Source organism: Oncorhynchus keta, chromosome 11, assembly GCF_023373465.1.
Source record: "Oncorhynchus keta strain PuntledgeMale-10-30-2019 chromosome 11, Oket_V2, whole genome shotgun sequence".
NCBI lineage: Eukaryota > Metazoa > Chordata > Actinopteri > Salmoniformes > Salmonidae > Oncorhynchus > Oncorhynchus keta.
In genome coordinates this window covers 46,284,981-46,305,495 of record NC_068431.1, presented here as the reverse complement: position 1 = coordinate 46,305,495, position 20,515 = coordinate 46,284,981, and the positions used below count along the sequence as shown (strand labels likewise).

The window sequence follows — 20,515 nt, the reverse complement described above, 5'->3', positions numbered from 1 at the left end:
TCACCAGCAAAGCACCTCCATAACCCCACACCTCCTCCTCCATGCTTCACAGTGAGAATTGCACATGCAGAGATCATCCATTCACCTACTCTGTGTCTCACAAAGATATGCCGGTTGGAACCAAAAATCTAAAATGTGGACTCATCAGACCAAAGGACAGATTTCCACCGGTCTAATGTCCATTACTCGTGTTTCTTGGCCCAAGCAAGTCTCTTCTTATTATTGTTGTATTTTAGTAGTGGTTTCTTTGCAGAAGTTCGACCATGAAGGCACTACAGAGGGTAGTGCGTACGGGCCAGTACATCACTGGGGCTAAGCTACCTGCCATCCAGGACCTGTACACCAGACGATGTCAGGAAGACCTTAAACATGTCAAAGACCCCAGCCACCCCAGTCATAGACTGTTCTCTCTACTACCGCATGGCAAGTGGTACCGGAGTGCCAAGTCTAGGACAAAAAGGCTTCACAACAGTTTTTACCCCCAAGCCATAAGACTCCTGAACAGGTAATCACATGGCTACCCAGACTATTTGCATTGTGTGTGTCCCCCAAACCCTCTTTTTACACGGCTGCTACTCTCTGTTTATCATATATGCATAGCCACTTTAATTAAACATTAATGTACATACTACCTCAATTGGGCCGACCAACCAGTGCTCCCGCACATTGGCTAACTTGGCTATCTGCATTGTGTCCCGCCATCTGCCAATCCCTCTTTTACGCTACTGCTACTCTCTGTTCATCATATATGCATAGTCACTTTATCTACATACTACCTCAATCAGCCTGACTAACCCATGTCTGTATGTAGCCTCGCTACTTTTATAGCCTCGCTACTGTATAGAGCCTATCTTTTTACTGTTGTATTATGTCTTTACTTACCTATTGTTCACCTAATACCTTTTTTGCCCTATTGGTTAGAACCTGTAAGTAAGCATTTCACTATAACACCTGTTGTATTCGGCGCACGTGACAAATAAACTTTGATTTGATGAAGGCCTGATTCACGCGTTCTCCTCTGAACAGTTGACGTTGAGATGTGTCTGTCACTTGAACTCTGTGAAGCATTTACTTGGGCTGCAATTACTGAGGCTGGTAACTCTAATGAACTTATCTTATGCAGCAGAGGTAACTCTGGGTCTTCCATTCCTGTGGCGGTCCTCATGAGAGCCAGTTTCATCACAGCGCTGGATGGTTTTTGCGACTGCACTCGAATAAACTTTCAAAGTTCTTGAAATCGACTGAAGTTCATGTCTCAAAGTAATGATGGACTGTCGTTTCTCTTTTCTTATTTGAGCTGTTCGTGCCATAATATGGACTTGGTCTTTTACCAAATAGGGCTATCTTCTGTATACCACCCCTACCTTGTCACAACACAACTGATTGGCTCAAATGCATTAAGAAGGAAGGGAATTCCACAAATTACATTTGAACAAGGCGCACCTGTTAATTGAAATGCATTCCAGGTGACTCCCTCATGAAGCTGGTTGAGAGAATGCCAAGAATGTGCAAAACTGTCATCAAGGCAAAAGGTGGCTACTTTGAAGAATCTCAAATATAAAATCTATTTTGAATCCATATGTGTTGTTTGATAGTTTTGATGTCTTCACTATTATTCCACAATATAGAAAATAGTAAAAATAAAGAAACCCTTGAATGAGTAGGTGTGTCCAAACTTTTGACTGGTACTGTATATAGTAACACAATAGTTGTACCACACAATATTGTAACACATTGCTATTTTATTAGAATATGTGAATTGCTTTGTGTACTGTATATCATATGGTATTATAATGAATACAAACTAGCACACCAACAAATATAGCATACAGTGATGAGAGATGTGTAAAAGATAGTATCAAATAGTTATTCTTCAATATACTGTATATTAATTCATTCATTCTGATAAACTGCATTATGACATTCATTGATGGTCAACCTAGCTATATTTCCTCTCCTTTGTGAACCCCCTGTTTTGTGCTTTAGCGACTGTCTGTGATTTACTCACATTGTTGTCAGGGTTGAAGGGTTGTTCTGTTTTGGAGGGAACTGTCATGATGAACAGAACATACTGTATGTCTTGGCACAAGAAACCTAGCTGAACAACATTGACACATTACTCAAATGTGAGTGGCTCCACTATAATGCAGGGCGCTGTGTTCAGATGCCAACATGAACCCTATCGGACTTGTCGTACACAATTAATGACTACAATTATGATCAGTTTATGGTAAACAAATGATCACACAGTATTTTTCAAGTTCCAGTACGACTCATTTCTCTAATGAGTTTAAAATTACACAGTGTGATCATTATCAATGAGCTACACACAGAGCTATGGTTACATGATGATGAGGGCAGCTCCAGCTAAGTCACGGCTTTGAAATGAACCAAGAGTCAAGTGTCTGCCAACATTCACTGTAACACTTGAGTAAGAACAGTTATGTAAGTCCAACCATAGTGTTCTATGTGAGAAGGTTTACTGCGCTTGACATAGTCATCACAGCAGACCGATCTATCATCATCTTCAGCAGCCTCGTCTGCTACTTGTGTCACACAGTATTATTCCACAGAGGAAATACGATCCCATGTACAGTCATCTCTCCTAGGCTATGATCACATTGCTGTTGTTGTGAATTTAAAATTGCTTTTCTTGAATGAGGTTTCCATGATCTAGAATCACGGAGCGCAGAGCTCTTTGGAAAGTATTGGCGAAATCAGCCCTTCCTGCCTAGAACAGAACAGACAAACACAGAATACTTAAACACCCAAGTTCCAAGTCACCCAGAGTCAAAACATCCATTTCAATCCTGAATCATTTTGTGTTGGAATGAAATGTGCCTGTTTTCCCTGGGTGGGGACTGGGATCTGGGAGATAGTGCCTTGACTGGAATGGACCTAGACTCAAACACCACTCCGGGGTGTCCGCGATCCTTCACAGAAGCTTATGCCCATCGCATGTAATTTATGAGTTCATACATTTTATATTTTTGAATAACACAATTACCATCACGCTGGTTCGAAATAGTAGCATTGAATGGTGTATTTATCTGATGAAACAACTATTCATATCCTCAGAAAATGATCTACCACAACTACTGAATTATTGAAATACCAAATCGGTAGAAGAACTAAATACGTTTTGTGCATTTTGTATTCTCTTTTCTAAAAAGGTTTATTGGAATGGAAGGATATGAATCTGCAACATCTACTTTAGGACTTAGGCAACACAAAGTTTATAAATTCACAGTTGAGTGACTGTAATACTCAGAATAGCAGAGGAGACCTGCAGGCCCTAAGAAGTGATGTGGTCAGATCAAGGCAACACGTATACTAGTTGAGATGTGTTCTCTCTTTCTCTTCTTTATTTCATTCCTCCTCCTTTGTGGCTCTTCTATGTCTGCTCCTCCTCTTCTAGATGGATTGCAGTCTTGAGCAGGTGCAACAACGTCTCTTTGCTTTGCCTTATTTCCTCACAATGTCCTCCAAGGTTTGTCCCTCCATCCAAAGATTTGAGGAGAGCAAATCATGGTCTGTGATGATGGAGTAATGGGTGGTGAGAAAGAGGGGTGAGTGACATCACCCGGTCTTAGTCGTTCTCTTTCTCTGTCTTTCAATCTCCTCTTGGCCTTCTATACTGTGTTTAGAAACTCACCAAGGCATAGACCATACTGTCAAGGACAGAGAGAGAGGCAGAAAAGAGTACAGGAGGACAGCAGTGTTAGAAGGAATGTGACATTGCCAAGCAGTAACAACTGACAGCGGTTATTGTGCAGCAAGAAGAGGAGGCTCCCATTCGTACAGATCAACGTTCACCAATGAACCGGCTGGACTGATGAGAGATGGCTTTATTAATAGGACCTCACCTGTACAGGTAGTAGAAGAAGGAGAGCAGGTAGAAGCCCAGCTTACACCAAGACTCCTTCTGACAGTAGTTCAGGATGTCAGAATTCATCACACTGACAGGATCATACATGACCTCTGACCCATCTGCTGGCCGATGGAAAAACCTGACGATAGAGAGCTTTCTTACAACAGATACAACTAAAAAGCCTTGTGATAGAATGCTGGAAGTTGGTTGTGTTGTGTACCTCCAAAGATGGTAGAAGAGCAGGGGGATGTTTAGGCCCAGGGTGACCCACTCTCCAGCACACATGAACATCAGGCAGAACAGTCCATGGATGGAGTATTCTGGCACCACCAGCTAGGAATAATACAGACCGTTAGGGTGCATATGGCCACACAAATGCAAACTCTGTCATTATCATTAACACTTCAGGACAAATTGCTTTGAAAAAGCTGCAATTTTTCATATGAATGAGAGTGATAGAGTTTAGTTATGATTTTCTTAAAGGAATGCAGGCCTGCAGGTGTTCCCTCCTTCAATCTCCCCTCATTGGCTCTATAGCTTGCCCATTAACACTGACAGAGGGAATGAGGGCGGGGTGGCAGTATGGAAAGCCAGTTAATTATAGTGTGTGCGCAACCTGGTCTCAGAGCATTTTGTATTATTATGTACGTAACTCCGAGACGCAACATTTACTATGATATGTATGGTATGTATTAATTTGTGTATTTCCATCACCCATTTCGTACAATATGTTACGAATTTGCAAAATGTATGATATGTTACTAATTCTAGCTAGGTGGCTAAGTGGCTAACATTAGCTAGCTGGCTAATGTTAGCTAGGCTAGGTGTTAGGGTTAGGGGTTAAGGTTAAGTTTAGGAGTTAGGTTAAAGGGTTAAGGTTAGGGTTAGGGGATGGGTTAGATAAAAAGGTTAAGGGTAGGGTTATGGTTAGGTGGAGGGTTAGATAGCATGCTAAGTAATTGCAAAGTAGCTCAAAAGTATTAAGCAGTCAAAGTTGCTAATTGGTGGAATGATATCAAATACATCAACACATGGTTTACATGTGTTTGATGCCATTCCATTCGCTCCGTTCAAGCTATTTTTATGAGCCGGGTTCCCCTCAGCAGCCTCAACTACCTTGATGAGATTCGAACTCGCAATCTTTGGGTTGCTAGACATTCGGGTTCCCTAGTGCTAGACGTTTGCATTATATGTTCACGTTACAAGTTCCCATCTGTCTTATGTAACCATACCCAATGATGTAAAATACTTAAGTAGTATTATAAAGTATATTTACTTAAGTTGATGTTTGGGGTATCTGTACTTTACTATTTATATCTTTACTTTTACTTCACTACATTCCTGAAGAAAATATTGCACTTTTACTTCATACATTTTCCCTGACAACCAAAAGTTACATTTTGAATGCTTAGCAGGACAGGAAAATGGTTAAATTCAAGCATATAATTAAGAAACACGTAGTCCGCCCTACTGCCTCTGGCCTGGTGGACTCACTAAACACAAATGCGTATTTTGTAAATAATGTCTGAGTGTGGGAGTGCGCCCCTGGCTGTCCATACATTTGAAAAGCAAGAAAATGGTGCCGTCTGCTTTGCTTAATATAAGGAATTTTAAATTATTTATACTTAAGTATATTTTGGCAATTACATTTACTTTTGATACTTAAGTATATTTAAAACAAAATACTTTTAGACTTTTACTGAAGTAGTATTTTACCGGCTGACTTTTACTTGAGCAACTTTCTATTAAGGTATACTTTCTCAAGTATGACAATTGGGTACTTTTCCATCACTTACCATATCAAACGCAACATATAATACTAATTTGAGTGTCTCGGATTTACATTATTATGTTATATCTAGTCTATGAGACCAGGCTGGTGTGTGGTGTGTGATTGTTGTGAGTTTGAGAGAGTGAACGAGATTGAGGAGGTGGGCTACAGGAAGGAGGGGAGATGTGAATCATTCGATCTCAGTCCTCAAAATAGATGCATATATATTTTTTCAAGGTTCTCTGGTGCCCTTCTGTCACTCTCATCCTCCACACCACCACTAGGTGTGTGTGTGTGTGTGTGTGTGTGTGTGTGTGTGTGTGTGTGTGTGTGTGTGTGTGTGTGTGTGTGTGTGTGTATACATGGGCTGGGAGCCACTCACTCACCTTCCGCAGCAAGTTGCAGATTCTTTCAATATTCAGAATTCTTTCCCTCTAAAAAGTGAACAGAGAGAAAGGATAGTCAGATATCTAGCTAATATTTTTGCCAAACACCCTCACAAAAGTAATAATCACACTTCCCTGGTGTTGGCTCTGTTTCAGAATGTTCTTGTGTACAATATTGCAAAAATACTACTTGGCAAAATAGAAGGTACGTTACATTGAGTAAATGCTTTAGATAGAAAATGATAAATAAACCAATCAAAATAAACAAAAATGTTCTATTTGAATAAGTGTCCATGGTCTATGTGTGCCTGTCTGTCTACGGTGCTCTGCTCTTCACAGCTGAGTGGCAGTGACTGTAGGTGGACACGGATAGAACTGGATCACACTTCACAGAATTCCAATCCCTCTCATAAGGCATTGGGGCCTTACCGCTCTGGTGGGGTTGCTCTGATCGATTGGGTTCTTGAAGTCTGTGCGCAGCTCGTCAAACGCAATAATCTAAAAAGACATGTACAGTGTATATGGGTAAACTTTCTGCCGTTGGATATATCGAAATGTGTTCTTTCACTGTGTTATTCTCATTCAAACCAATCACATACCTTTTTTATCTTGTTTTTTTCCTCAATATTTCTTATCTTCAGTTTTCCATCCCCATACCTCCACTCACCCTTTTGCACCTTTCGCATACTCTGACTCTCTCTTTCTCGCTCTCTGAGATCTCCATCTAAGCATCCCTTTCCGCCTCTCAACGTTCTTCTCTCCCTGTGACATCCATCTTTCCCTATCAGAGACCAATCACCATCTCCACATCTGTCTTTTACTCTCAACAATACCTTTATCGATCTATGTCACTCCCCCTTCTCTGTTTCATGCTCTTCTCTGTTGTAAACAGATGCAGTTTCCATGGTGATCTGATGATCCCTTAGCGGGCACCATGGTTACTATAAAAGTGAACAAGCCGTGTCATTGGTTGAGAGCCACACAGAGATGGGGGGAGACCATGGATGGAGGCAGATGGGGGAAGGGGTCGAACAAAATTATAATTTAATAAGCATTCTCAATAACATGGTTCGTTGCTGACACATACACACACTCTCTCTCTCCCCCTTTTCACCTTCTCTTCACACACAGAGACAGACAGACTCTTTCCCTCCCCCGTCTCTCTCACAGACTCACACATTGACTGACTCATATGCAGTGCATTCTCACCCACTAGTCAATTCATTCGTCAATACTTTAGTTATTTCAAGCCAGTCTTTTGTATTGATGTGATAATGCTGTGTTGAATTTCAAATGAACAATGTCTCCGTCTAGGGAGGTAGGCAAACTTGATCCTGGAGAGATGCAGGCACTTTATGTTTGTTTTATTTAACCAACCTGGAAAACCAGGTGTGTTGAATTTAGGCAATCACTGAACTGATCAATTAGCTCAGTTGGTCAGGTGTGGTGCCTAGTTGGAACAAAATCCTGCAGTGCCTGCGACTCTCCAGGTAAAGGGTTGCCTATCCCTGCCCTAGATAGAAGGCTACAGCTGAGAGAGATGGTCACTGGCTATTGTGCAGTATGTGTCTGAGGCTTTAGACATGCAGAATACTGATTGTGCAGAGGTCTCCATTGACGCCTGTACAAATTCCATTAATCATTCTGCAGTCAGTAAGCTGGTACACAAATATACAGGTAACTGCCAAAATAAAGGAAACACGGGCTAATGAGGGATACAAAGTATATTGAAAGCAGGTGCTTCCACAAAGGTGTGGTTCCTGCTTTCTTTTAAATGCCCAGTTGCCCATTATTTAGGCTACCATGTCTAGAAGAAGAGATCTCAGTGACTTTGAAAGAGGGATGTCAAAGGAACGTGTGTGTGTGTGTGTGTGTGTGTGTGTGTGTGTGTGTGTGTGTGTGTGTGTGTCCAGATCTCAACCCAATTGAACACTTACAGGATTATTTTTGATTTGTTTAACCTTTTATTTAACTAGTCAAGCAAGCTAGTTAAGAAAGAATTCTTATTAACAATGACGGCCTGCTCCGGCCAAACGCAGACGACGCTGGGCCAATTGTGTACCGCCCTATGGGACTCCCAATCATGGACAGTTGTGATACAGCCTGGAATGGAACCAGGGTCTGTAGTGACTCCTCTAGCACTGAGGTGCAGTGCCTTAGACCGCTGCGCCACTTGGGAGCCCATCGGGAGACAAGCTCATATTAATAATAGACTTCCGGTTTTGGGTGTCTCACACACACACACACACACACACACACACACACACACACACACACACACCAAACCCACACACACACAGACCTACAGTACTGATATAAATAACTAAAATAATGAGTCACACATGGGCACATGGACACACATTCACACCAACCAATGGCTACGCTACACTTATTGTATTGTCTCATTCTACTATTAGTCATCACCTGGAATTATATATATTTCTTCGATTATTTCACCTTGGTTACAGACCAACCAATTCTTTATTTAAGGTATGAGTCACAATGCACACGAGAATGTTGCTGAACCACCATCCCCCAGTTTAAAAACATGGTTTAGGTGAGCATCACCATCACCCAGAGTCTAAAAACATGGTTTAGGTGAGAATCACCATCACCCAGAGTCTAAAAACATGGTTTAGGTGAGCATCACCATCACCCAGAGTCTAAAAACATGGTTTAGGTGAGCATCACCATCACCCAGAGTCTAAAAACATGGTTTAGGTGAGAATCACCATCACCCAGAGTCTAAAAACATGGTTTAGGTGAGAATCACCATCACCCAGAGTCTAAAAACATGGTTTAGGTGAGCATCACCATCACCCAGAGTCTAAAAACATGGTTTAGGTGAGAATCACCATCACCCAGAGTCTAAAAACATGGTTTAGGTGAGTGAGTGTGTGTGTGAGCTCAACTCACCTGCCAGATGACGAAGAAGATGAGTGCAGCACACAGCACTAAGGTGAGCATGTAGCAGAAGGCTGCGAAGGTGAACGCCGTGGCTGCACCAGCCAGCCTGACGATGAGATGGGTCGAGAGAGGGGGAACTTCCCCTCCTCTCTCTATTGCGGACTATCCCTCCTTTCTCTCAGGAGGTTATTGTCTGTTCTTCCTCTCTCCCTCCCCCTGACACTCTGACTGTCCTCCCTCTCAAGTTGTATTGAGAGCCCTTATTGTCCAAGTGAGGAGTAGAAGTTCTGGAAGAAAGAAATCCTGCCCTGCTCTCCAGTCTGCTGTGGTCTTTCTATTTCAGCTTATCTAGGTTACACAGTTGGTCCTTCTTGAGTTCCTCTTCCCTTTTCATGTGTCTGTGCAAAAGCTTTTCTCCTTCACTGTGCAAAGGCTTTCCACACATAGACTTTGTAAAGCGGTCGACAGGCACAGTTGTTCAGGGAGAACAGCTACAGCTGAGCAATGCTCTCTCCTCTGGCCCCAGCCTCGGATTCTGACAGACAGGAATTGTTGTGCACTTAACGTGTCTGTCCCCTCTCCCTTTTATAATGTCCACTTTGCCACTGAAGATGGAACATATTTCAAGAACAATATAATTGTTATTAAACATCTGTAATAGAAAAAATGGTGGTAAATGGTATTAGATATTATTCAGAAGATATGTTTTTTATTCAATTCTGATATTTCAATGGTTTTAAAAAGAGAAGATATGCTGTTAAGAAAGAGATGACTGTTTATACTTTTAGAGTCATATAATAATTTTCCACTCATGTAAAGAGGAAGGATTTTGCTTTTCATCCAAGAACAGCAATTCATACATGTACAATTAAACAAATATTCGTACAATGATAGCTATTAGTGATCATAGAATAACAAAACTAGCAAAGATTATTAGCTTACAATCAAATGATCACTTTAACAATAATAGCTTGAAATGATTTGATAAATGGTGTTATAATGTATAGAGTAGAATATAAACAAACTGCAATATGATATCATTCTTAGGCACTCCATGCTGAAGTCTAGAAGCAATAAATACTGATGAACGATGTATCAGGATAAATATCATCTGTGATGATGACAATGGATATTTTGATTGATCTTAATATTGATCAGAGTGTACCTGTGTCTGGGGGTAGATGCGTCTGTCACTGAATATCCCACTTCTTCCTCTCCACACTTTGTCTCTGTCAATATGGGTTGACACCATGTCAGAATTGTCTGTCTTGCCTTTCTCTATCCATCTCAGTCGCGTCCATGAGATTTCTTCACTCATATGCTTTTCAGTGCTCACTTGCAGGGTGAAAAAACTACATTTAGAGAATCAACAATGTCAGATGTTAAGATGTTTTTTGTCATTTTGGTACGATTATTTTTCTCAAGAAAGGAAAAACATCTCCACAGCCCTTAGAAGTCTAAGTTAATTCATTATTTATCTCGTCCCCCCCTCCTCTTTCGCTTCCCTCTCTCCAAAACTCCCCCTTATGCTTTCTCTTTTCTTCCTCTAAAAAAAAGAATGGAACGGTTTTGAAGAAAGACTCTCCCTCATCTTCTGTTCTCCTCAGTCTCTTCTTCTCTTTCTGACTGTCTGATAAAGCAATGTTTGTATCTCCCTAGAATATAATGGCCAAGTTCATTCAACAGTCTCTCTCTCTCTTGAGGTCTCCCTCTCTCTCTCTTGGTCCCTCTCTCCCTGGCGTGTATCTGTTGCCGTATTCCCTTGTTCCCCAGATATGGACGAGGGGGCAGGGCAAGCTTTGAATCTTTTTTTGTCAGCTCCCCTTGTTTGTCTCTATCTATCCCTCCCTCTGCTCCCTTTCTCGCTCGCTCTCCCTTCGTCTCTCCTCGCTCGCTTTCTCTTTCTCGCTCGCTCTCTCTTTGTCTCCTTCTCTCTCTTCCTCTCTTGCTCTCTCTCGCTCTCACTCCTTCTTCCCCTTTGTCATATGACACTGGTGTCCTATTCTTCAGTCCTTTCGAGAAAGATGAAAAGGCTTTCACTCTTTTCTTGTAATTATGGGATTATTTCTATTACTTTCTTTCCCTCCCTTCTCTGTTCTCTCCAAGCTACCTCTCTCTTTCTGTGGTCCTGCTGTTTTCACTCTCATCCATTTCTACCCTGACATTGTCAGTCTCTCTGGCCCTCTTCTCTTGGGAGGATTTCCACACTTTTTAAATTCCCACAAATCTTTGACTTTTGATTTTAAAGTGCCCATGCTGTTTCCCCGTAATCCCCATCCCTGGCCCGTCTTTTGTCACCCACTAAATCTGTCCCAACAGCTAGTCTCTGGTAAATCCCCCAGGGTGACCTGAAGACTCATAAACTCTCCTCTGATTGATTAGCCACTTTCTCCTCTGCCTGTCCCCTACTCTACCTCCACGATTACAAATGTGAAAATGTGAGAGAAAAAAAACATCATACAAGGAAACACAAATCGTACATAATGTAGAAACAACAACAAAATGAATTTGTTCTTTGTTGGTGTCTTTTGTGTTTTTTTTCTGTGCACGGTATGTATGTACTGTATGGCCCTTAAATATCTCAGTGACTAATATTGTGTGCAATAATGTCTGTGGATTTTGGATTGCTTGGACTGATATCAAATGTAAAGCTCAAGAGCACCATCTGCTGCATATTGTATATATGAAAATGTCGGTCGTAACAGAATTCCGGTGAGTAGCGTATCCCTACGGATGACATTTTGGACACGCCATTAACGTGTTAAAACATTTGTTGTTGTTTTCTTGACGACATTTTCTTTCTTGTTCATAGAAGACATAAGTCAATTTTGTTCAGTATGGGTTGGATCAGAAACAGGGCTTGAAAGGTAATTACAAATTATATAACTCAGTAAATTAGCCATGCTGTAATTTTGTTGTGTGTGCTATTTGTTAGAGCTAGCTATCTAGCAGCCCACGTGTTTGCTAGCTAACTTCCTTATCTTGATTCCCTAATGCATCACAGATTGTTTTAGGAATGATGACCATGCACACTATCAGGATAATTAAATGGCTATCATTTACACTGTGTGTTTGTTTCATTAGGTGTGAGCCTATAAAAACCAGGCATTCAACTTCTGTCAGATGAACTACCTCAGTCGGGACCAGGAAGTGTGTGTCCTGGGCTGGGGAGATCCACAGGAGAGTAATGGAGCCCTTGATGATGTCTGATCTGTTGGTCATTGATGTGTTTAGAGTGCACATAGGTCTGAATGTTTGCATTGTGGTTGTAGGGTTATTGTGTTACTTACCTGTCTTGTCAGTTCTAGGTGGGGTCTGTGAATGGCACAGTGAAGAGGTTCAGCACAGAGAAGGGCATCATTACTGAGACCAGACAGTGTGAGGAGAGCAACCAGGGCAGGTTCACAGGACTCGCCGCCACAGACCGGTATAGTTGTGTAGATAAAGACACTGGTCATAACACAATACAGGAGCTGTTGTTCATGCACACTAGCAGCTCTGTGGTCATGTGTTGAGGATCCTGATGTAGACACTGGGTGACTCTTTCCTGTGTGTCTCTGCGTTTTCTGATCATGTGTGTGGAGACAGGACTGCTGAGGGTCTGGAAGGAGGGCAATACAGACAAAGTGAATGAACAACAACTCCTGTACGGTGCTTCTACATCTGCATTGCTTGCTGTTTGGGGTTTTAGGTTGGGTTTCTGTACAGCACTTTGTGACATCTGCTGGTGTAAAAAAGGCTTTATAAATAACATTTGATTTTGCCAGAATACCACTCAGGCTTCCTAGAGGTTGTTACATTGCAGATGGATACTATATACTTATGAGCGATTGACGTTGACTGACATTTTTTTTAACATAACCCCTGTCCCTATATCTAGGTTGGAATAAATATTGGGAAGAATGTTTTTTGGATGCGACAGAATCCCTAGCAGCGCAACCAAGTGGCTACAGGAGGGAAAGGGAATGGCCTGAAGGCCTGGGATCCGGAGAGACCTGAAACACCGGTCTTTGCCTCCAAGAATGTAAGAGTCTAACAACTACATTTCAAGGAATTACAGTGGGACTGTCTACATAGTATGTTGTGTTTCGGTGTTGGGTGCGTTGACACAGCTTCTTTATGCTGCAGGTGCGTAATGACTGGCTGGACCTGCGGGTGCCAGAGTGGGTTAGAGACATGGCCTTCATCGCAGACTCAGACAAGATAGACACCTGCATAGGTCAACACCAGGTCTGTCTGTCTTTCCCTGTACAAGCCCTGTTCTTAGACTGGGTCTGCTGGTCTTCTCAGCCAGCCTTGGAGTCTTTTCCTGTACTCAAATGATACATTCATCAGGAATTTGGCACATTTTTTGTTAGATACGCAACCAGGCCAGCGCAGTACATTTTGGCACACTGGGTTTGGCTCAGCTCAGTACATTTTGGGGGGGATGAAACTGTCCTGTAAAAGGTTCATTCATATTATACAACGGGTGGTTCTAATCCTGAATGTTGATTGGTTAAAACCGCATTCCAGCAGGTGTCTATTCCACAAGTTACCACCGGCTAAATCTATGAAGTCTATTTACTCTGTTCCATCTGACTTCGCAATCCACTGTCACATCAGCCAAACCAAGCAACTTATAAACTTGATCTCCACTATAAAAAGCATCTCCTTTTGAAGTGATTGTGTTAGCTGTGTTGTTGACTAGCTCCTCTGAACAACAGTGTCCTGAGGAGAAAGCACATGTTCTATGCCTCATTAGCTCATTGTTATGGATGTATCCAAATAAATGTTACTAGAAAACAGCTTATGCAAATGCAGCTACTGTTATTATTTTGTCTGCAATGTTTGATGTGACTGTAAGTTAGCAGTAGTTGGCTAGCTAGCAAGCAAGGGATAGGAACATTGCCAGCCAGTATGGAAATGGAACATTTAGAATGAACGACAGGGTCACATCCATAGATACAGAACAAAAAGACTGAACGACTGGTTCGAGTCTCTAGCAACCGACAGAACGAACCACCAGCCGGCTTGGGTAGCAACCCGGGACTCTGTCTTGTGGAAGGATGAAATAGTATGAATAAATTCATCAAAATAATGTTTTTAATGAAAATATGTCAGTCATAATTTGAGTATGTTGGTAAACCATTGTATAAAAGTGATAATGCCTTGGACTTTGTCTTGAGCTTAACAATACCCGTGCCAATATATCCTCCAAACACCGGTTCCTCGGGCATTATCACTTAATTGGTCAAGTTCAAGTACCCTGATATATGGTTTGTACCATTGCTACATAAGCAAACCATTAAACTTCTTAACTTGACTTCATCTATCTAACAACGTAACAAAAGCAACCTATTTTTTTACTGATTTAATAGTTAGGTGTGAGTGTATGATCCAGGGAGAGGCAGTCTCAACTCGCCATCTTAGGTCTGCGGAAAGGGGAATGTGGGAGTCTGTCTCTTTCCGCTTGTTGTAATGATTGTGCAGTTGCTTAGTGATCTGCTTCAGTACTTTTCCATGTCAGCTTCTACCGTTGAAGTTGGAAGTTTACATACACCTTAGCCAAATAGATTTAAACTCAGTTTTTCACAATTCCTGACATTTAATCCTAGTAAAAACGTCCTGTCTCAGGTCAGTTAGGATCACCACTTTATTTTAAGAATGTGAAATGTCAGAATAATAGTAGAGTGAATTATTTATTTCAACCTTTATTGCTTTCATCACATTCCCAGTGGGTCAAGTTTACATACACTCAATTAGTATTTGGTAGCATTGCCTTTAAATTGTTTAACTTGGGTCAAATGTTTCAGGTAGCCTTCCACAAGCTTCTCACTATAAGTTGGGTGAATTTTGGCCCATTCCTCCTGACAGAGCTGGTGTAACTGAGTCAGGTTTGTAGGCCTCCTTGCTCGCACACGCTTTTTCAGTTCTGCCCACAGATTTTCTATAGGATTGACGTCAGGTCTTTGTGATGACCACTCCAATACCTAGACTTTGTTGGGGTGTGGGGGCTTCAGTCCCACCCTTCTCTCTGGTGGCTTCTTGTGGTTTGGACCACTTTCTGAGGGTACACAGCCTGGAGGACCGCTCTCTACGGAACAAGGTACACACACACACACACACTTACACTCTCTGCACACTTGAAGCCAGCTACATAATCCATCATTAGTGAAGCCTCCTACACAGTTTTTTAATAATTGTGTTCAGTAAAAGTTGGAGGTTCTTTCTCTTCGTCTCCCTTTCAGGTGTATCTGAAGTCACGACTCAACTGTGGGCTTCTGTCCAGCAGAGATCTCGAGGTAGGGGAGAATTAAGTGCAATGAATCAGCCTATGTTTTAGACTTTGAAGTGCAATACTTTGTCATCTGTTTGACTTTCAAATTGAGACTTGGTAGTTTTTAATGTTGTGATATTACAGAGCTGTTAGAGGGGTTTTCATAACACCTGACATGCGTATATTTACTTATTTATTATACACTATGATAGAGTAGTTCATTTAAATTGAGTTAACATTGTTGTTTGGCATTACTGTTAACTGTCATTTAGTGTTAAAGTTATTATTTTTAAATGTGATTTTCCTGCATTATGCTGTAGTATGTTTACAGTCTCTCTCCTCTATTTCAGCTGGGCAGTACAGGAGTGAATGGAGATGTGGAGGAAGTAAAAGAAGAGCGAGGAGAACTGGATGACGTGTGGAACACTATGGGGATGATAAAAGAGAAGGTGAAGAAAAGAGAAACAGAAGATGAAGATGTTGTTGAAGAAGCAGACAAGAAGACTAAGAAGAGGCATCAAAAACTGTATTTATTTCTGAAACATATTATACCCTTATATTAAACTAAATATGGCTGATACTGCACTAGACATGACCACAACCACCGAGATTTCAGAAAAGGAGCTCAAAGAGAAGAAAGGGGAGGTGGAGGAGAAGGATAATGGCAGTCGGGTGAATCAAAGGAAGCTGAAGTGAAGGTATAATGTGTGGAGTATGTACTCCTCCCCAGCGCTGTCTACATGGTGCGTTCAACTTCACCTTGAAGAGCTTGTGCTTTATGTATGCTTTAAATAATGGCACCGGGGGTGGCTGCCATTTTATGGGCTCCTAACCAACTGTGCTATTTTGTTGTTTCTAACTTATTTTGTACATAATGTTGCTGCTACTGTCTTTTATGACTGAAAAGAGCTTCTAGACATCAGAACAGTGATTACTCGCCTCGAACTGGATTCTTTAACGAATCAGACGCAGAGGATATACTGCATTCTCGAGACCAGGCCCAAACCCCGTCATTTGTGTGAAGAAAAGACGGAGATAAAGGGGGTGGAGGTCGGGCTTCCTTCTGGGAATTCATAGGCGAGTGAGTAAACTTCCACTACCATTCGTACTATTGGCCATCGTGCAATCACTGGAAAATAAAATGGATGATCTACGATTAAGAATATCCTACCAATGTGACATTCAAATGTGACATTCAAATCTGTATGTATCTTATGTTTCACCAAGTCGTGGCTGAACGACGACACGGATACTATAGAGCTGGCTGGGTATTCCGGGCATCGGCAGGACAGAGAAGCTATGTCTGGTAAGACGAGGGGCGGGGAGGTGTGTCAATTTGTAAATAAGAGCTGGTGCACAATTTCTAATATTAAAGAAGTCTCGTACTGCTCGCCTGAGATAGTGTGGTTTAAAGCTTATCATGAGGTATTCTACCTACCAAGAGTTCTCATCTATATCTATTTAGCACCCCAAACCGATGCTGGCACTAAGACCGCACTCAACGATCTACATAAGGCCCTAAGTAAAGAAAACAATGCTCATCCAGAAGCGGCGCTCCTAGTGGCTGGGGACTTTAATGCAGGCAAACTTAAATCCGTTTGACCAAATTTTGACCAGCATGTCACATGTGCAACCAGAGGGATACATACAATACATACTCTCCCTCACTGTCCATTTATCAAATCTGACCATAATTCTATCCTCCTGATTCCTGCTTACAAGCAAAAACTAAAGCAGGAAGTACCAGTGACTTGTTCAATATGGAAGTGGTCAGATGACACGGATGCTACAGGACTGTTGGGCTAGCACAGACTGGAACATGTTCTGGGATTCATCCAATGGCATTGAGGAGTATACTGCTTCATCAATAAGTGCATCGACGACATCGTCCCCACAGTGACCTTACGTACATACCCCAACCAGAAGCCATGGATTACAGGGAACATCCGCACCGAGCTAAAGGCTAGAGCTGCCGCTTTCAAGGATCGGGACACTAATCCGGACGCTTATAAGAAATCCCGCTATCCCCTCAGAAGAACCATCAAACAGGCAAAGTGTCAATACAGGACTAAGATTGAATCTTACTACACCGGCTCTGACACTCGTCGGATGTGGTAGGGCTTGAAAACTATTACAAACTACAAAGGGAAACCCAGCCACGAGCTGCCCAGTGACGCGAGCCTACCAGACGAGCTAAATGCCTTTTTAATACTCACTTCGAGGCAAGCAACACTGAAGTATGCTTTAGATCGCCAGCCATTCCGGACGACTGTGTGATCACACTCTCGGTAGCACATTAGAGCAAGACTGCTGATCCTCAACACTGGCGCCTTTCAGGGGTGCGTGCTTCGTCCCCTCCTGTACTCCCTGTTCACCCACGGCTGCGTGGCCAAACACGACTCCAAGACAACTAGAGATCGATGATGATTTTTCAACGCCGATGCCGATTTATTGGAGGACCAAAAAAAGCCGATACCGATTAGTGGGACGATTATTATTTTATTTTTTTGAAGAAAATTTTTTTTTAAATTTATTTTACATTTTTAAAAATGTATTTGTTATGACAATTACAACAATACTGAATAAAATCAATTTCGCCTCAAATAAATAATGAAACATATTCAATTTGGTTTAAATAATGCAAAAACAAAGTGTTGGAGAAGAAAGTAAAAGTGCAATAAATGCCATGTAAGAAAGCCAACGTTTAAGTTCATTGCTCAGAACATGAGAACATATGAAAGCTGGTGGTTCCTTTTAACTTGAGTCTTCAATATTCCCAGGTAAGTTTTAGGTTGTACTTTATTATAGGAATTATAGGACTATTTCCCTCTATACCATTTGTATTTCATATACCTTTGACTATTGGATGTTCTTATTGGCACTTTAGTATTGCCAGTGTAACAGTATAGCTTCCGTCCCTCTCCTCGCCCCTACCTGGGCTCGAACCAGGAACACATCGACAACAGCCACCCTCGAAGCATCGTTACCCATGCAGAGCAAGGGGAACAACTACTCCAAGTCTCAGAGCGAGTGACGTTTGAAACGCTATTAGCGCGCACCCCGCTAACTAGCTAGCCTTTTCACATCGGTTACACCAGCCTAATCTTGGGAGTTGATAGGCTTGAAGTCATAAACAGCTCAATGTTTGAAGAGCTGCTGGCAAAACGCACGTAAGTGCTGTTTGAATGAATGCTTACGAGCCTGCTGGTGCCTACCATCGCTCAGTCAGACTGCTCTATCAAATCATAGACTTAAATATAACATAACACAGAAATACGAGCCTTTGGTCATTAAAATGGTCGAATCCGGAAACTATCATCTCAAAAACAAAACGACTTCACACAGTTCGCAATGAGCCAGGCGGCCCAAACTGCTGCATATACCCTGACTGCTTGCAAGGAACGCAAGAGAAGTGACACAATTTCCCTAGTTAAAAGAAATTCATGTTAGCAGGCAATATTAACTAAATATGCAGGTTTAGAATATATATTTGTGTATTGATTTTAAAGAAAGACATTGATGTTTATGGTTAGGTACATTGGTGTAACGACCATGCTTTTTTCGCAAATGTGCTTGATAAATCATCACCCATTTGTCGAAGTAGGCTGTGATTCAATAAGAAATTAACAGGCACCGCATCGATTATATGCAACGCAGGATACGCTAGATAATACTAGTGATTATGTTAAGATTGATTGTTTTTTATAAGATAAGTTGCTAGCTAGCATTAAACTTATCTTGTCTTCTTGCTGTCCTCGTGTAACAGGTAGTCAGCCTGCCATGCAGGCTCCTCGTCTAGTGCAATGTAAGGCAGGTGGTTAGAGCGTTGGACTATTAACCGGAAGGTTGCAAAAACAAATCCCCGAGCTGATGAGGTAAAAACCTGTCGTTCTGCCCCTGAACGAGGCCTAGGAACAGTGGGTTAACTGCCATCATTGAAAATAAGAATGTGTTCTTTACTGACTTGCCCAGTTAAATAAAAGTGTAAAATAAAGAAATCGGCAAATCGGTGTCCAAAAATACAGATTACCGATTGATATGAAAACTTGAAATCGGCCCTAATTAATCGGCCATTCCGATGAATCAGTCGACCTCTAGACACAGCAATAGGCCTGATCACTGACAACAATGAGAGCCTATAGGGAGGACATCAAAGAACAGTCCCCCATTAACATCGATTGGACCCGCTCCGCTACAGCCACGTGTTTCAAGTTCCTTGGTGTCCATATCACTAACAAACTACCATGGTCCAAACACACCAAGACAGTCGTGAAGAGCGCACGACAGCACCTTCTCCCACTCAGGAGACTGATAAGCGCCAAGTCTAGGACCAAAATGCTCCTTAACAGCTTCTACCCCCAAGCCATAAGACTACTGAACAATTAATCAAATGGCCACCTGGACTATTTACATTGACTCCCCCCTTTGTTTTTACACTGCTGCTACTCGCTGTTTATTATTATCTTAGCATGGTCACTTCACCCCTACCTAGATGTACAAATAACTCAAACTAACCTGTACCCCCCGCACATTGACTCGGTACCGGTACCCCCTGTATATAGCCTCGTTATTTTTTATTTTACTATTTTTACTTAGTAAATATTCTCTTAAATAAACTAAACTCTTTCTTGAACCGCATTGTTGGTTAAGGGCTTGTATGTAAGTATTTCACCTGTTGTATTCAGAGCATGTGACAAATAAAATATGATTTGATTTTGTTTGTCCCGAAGATATTACATTGCACCAGAGACCTAAAACATAGGCCTGTCCTCTCTTTTTATAAACTGTTATTTATTGGTTTCTTACGTAAAATAACCTGTGCAAATAGAATCTGTGCTGTTTTATCAGTTTTGTTTTGTGTCGTATGAGTTAAGCACATTTTCTACATAGATAACTGCTGATTCAGAGGCAGACGGCTCTACCCTTCTCCACATGTTCAGGGTGACATCTCAGACTTAATGAAGACCAAAGATAAGTTTTAAACAGGGCTAATGGACTATTGCCAGCATTATTAATTTAGTATTTAAAAAAAAATCATTTTTGTTTACTGCTGCTAGTAGTTAATCCTTTGCCAGGCTGGTCTGTTAAACACAAAATGCTCTACTCCTCCAGGCTATCTCTATCGCACGACACAACCACCACATCTTATCTTTGGCATGCAGGCTCAGTCAGGCCGGAGACATCTCCCTCTCCTGCACCACTAATCAGAATGGAATGTGGCTGTTGGTTGTATAGCCATCACTTAATCAGATGCCAGCCCAAGCTTTGAAGACTCCCCTCAGTTCACTCAGAAAAGGAGAGAGAGTTCGAAGAACCCTACT

The 20,515-nt window shown here is 41.7% G+C and overlaps 1 protein-coding gene and 1 long non-coding RNA gene across 8 annotated transcripts; one reads left to right on the top strand and one right to left on the bottom strand.

Annotated features, from left to right (window-relative positions):
* Window positions 1-1,722: 1,722 nt before the first annotated feature.
* On the bottom strand, window positions 1,723-10,871 carry LOC118390374 (protein cornichon homolog 2). 4 transcript variants are annotated; one of them, XM_035780865.2, is made up of 7 exons: window positions 10,101-10,865; window positions 8,945-9,587; window positions 6,458-6,526; window positions 6,029-6,076; window positions 4,092-4,204; window positions 3,867-4,010; window positions 1,723-3,671 (listed from the first exon to the last, which is right to left on the bottom strand). In XM_035780865.2, the coding sequence occupies exons 2-7, from the start codon at window positions 8,993-8,995 to the stop codon at window positions 3,644-3,646; spliced, it is 453 nt and encodes a 150-aa protein (XP_035636758.1). In that variant the 5' UTR covers window positions 8,996-9,587; window positions 10,101-10,865; the 3' UTR covers window positions 1,723-3,643. The 4 variants fall into 4 exon arrangements, with proteins under 4 accessions (XP_035636758.1, XP_035636759.1, XP_035636756.1 ...); XM_035780866.2 differs by having other exon boundaries at window positions 8,945-9,540; XM_035780863.2 differs by lacking the exons at window positions 8,945-9,587; window positions 10,101-10,865 and adding exons at window positions 6,628-6,969; window positions 7,238-7,382.
* Window positions 10,872-11,634: 763 nt separating this feature from the next.
* Window positions 11,635-19,612, top strand: LOC118390375 (uncharacterized). 4 transcript variants are annotated; one of them, XR_008060608.1, is made up of 7 exons: window positions 11,635-11,802; window positions 12,020-12,119; window positions 12,238-12,362; window positions 12,816-12,959; window positions 13,064-15,023; window positions 15,166-15,219; window positions 15,545-19,612. It is a non-coding gene; the product is annotated as an uncharacterized LOC118390375 (long non-coding RNA). The 4 variants fall into 4 exon arrangements; XR_008060607.1 differs by having other exon boundaries at window positions 12,020-12,362; window positions 15,545-15,937; window positions 16,102-19,612; XR_008060609.1 differs by having other exon boundaries at window positions 12,020-12,362; window positions 15,545-16,275; window positions 16,422-19,612.
* The last annotated feature ends 903 nt before the right edge of the window (window positions 19,613-20,515 follow it).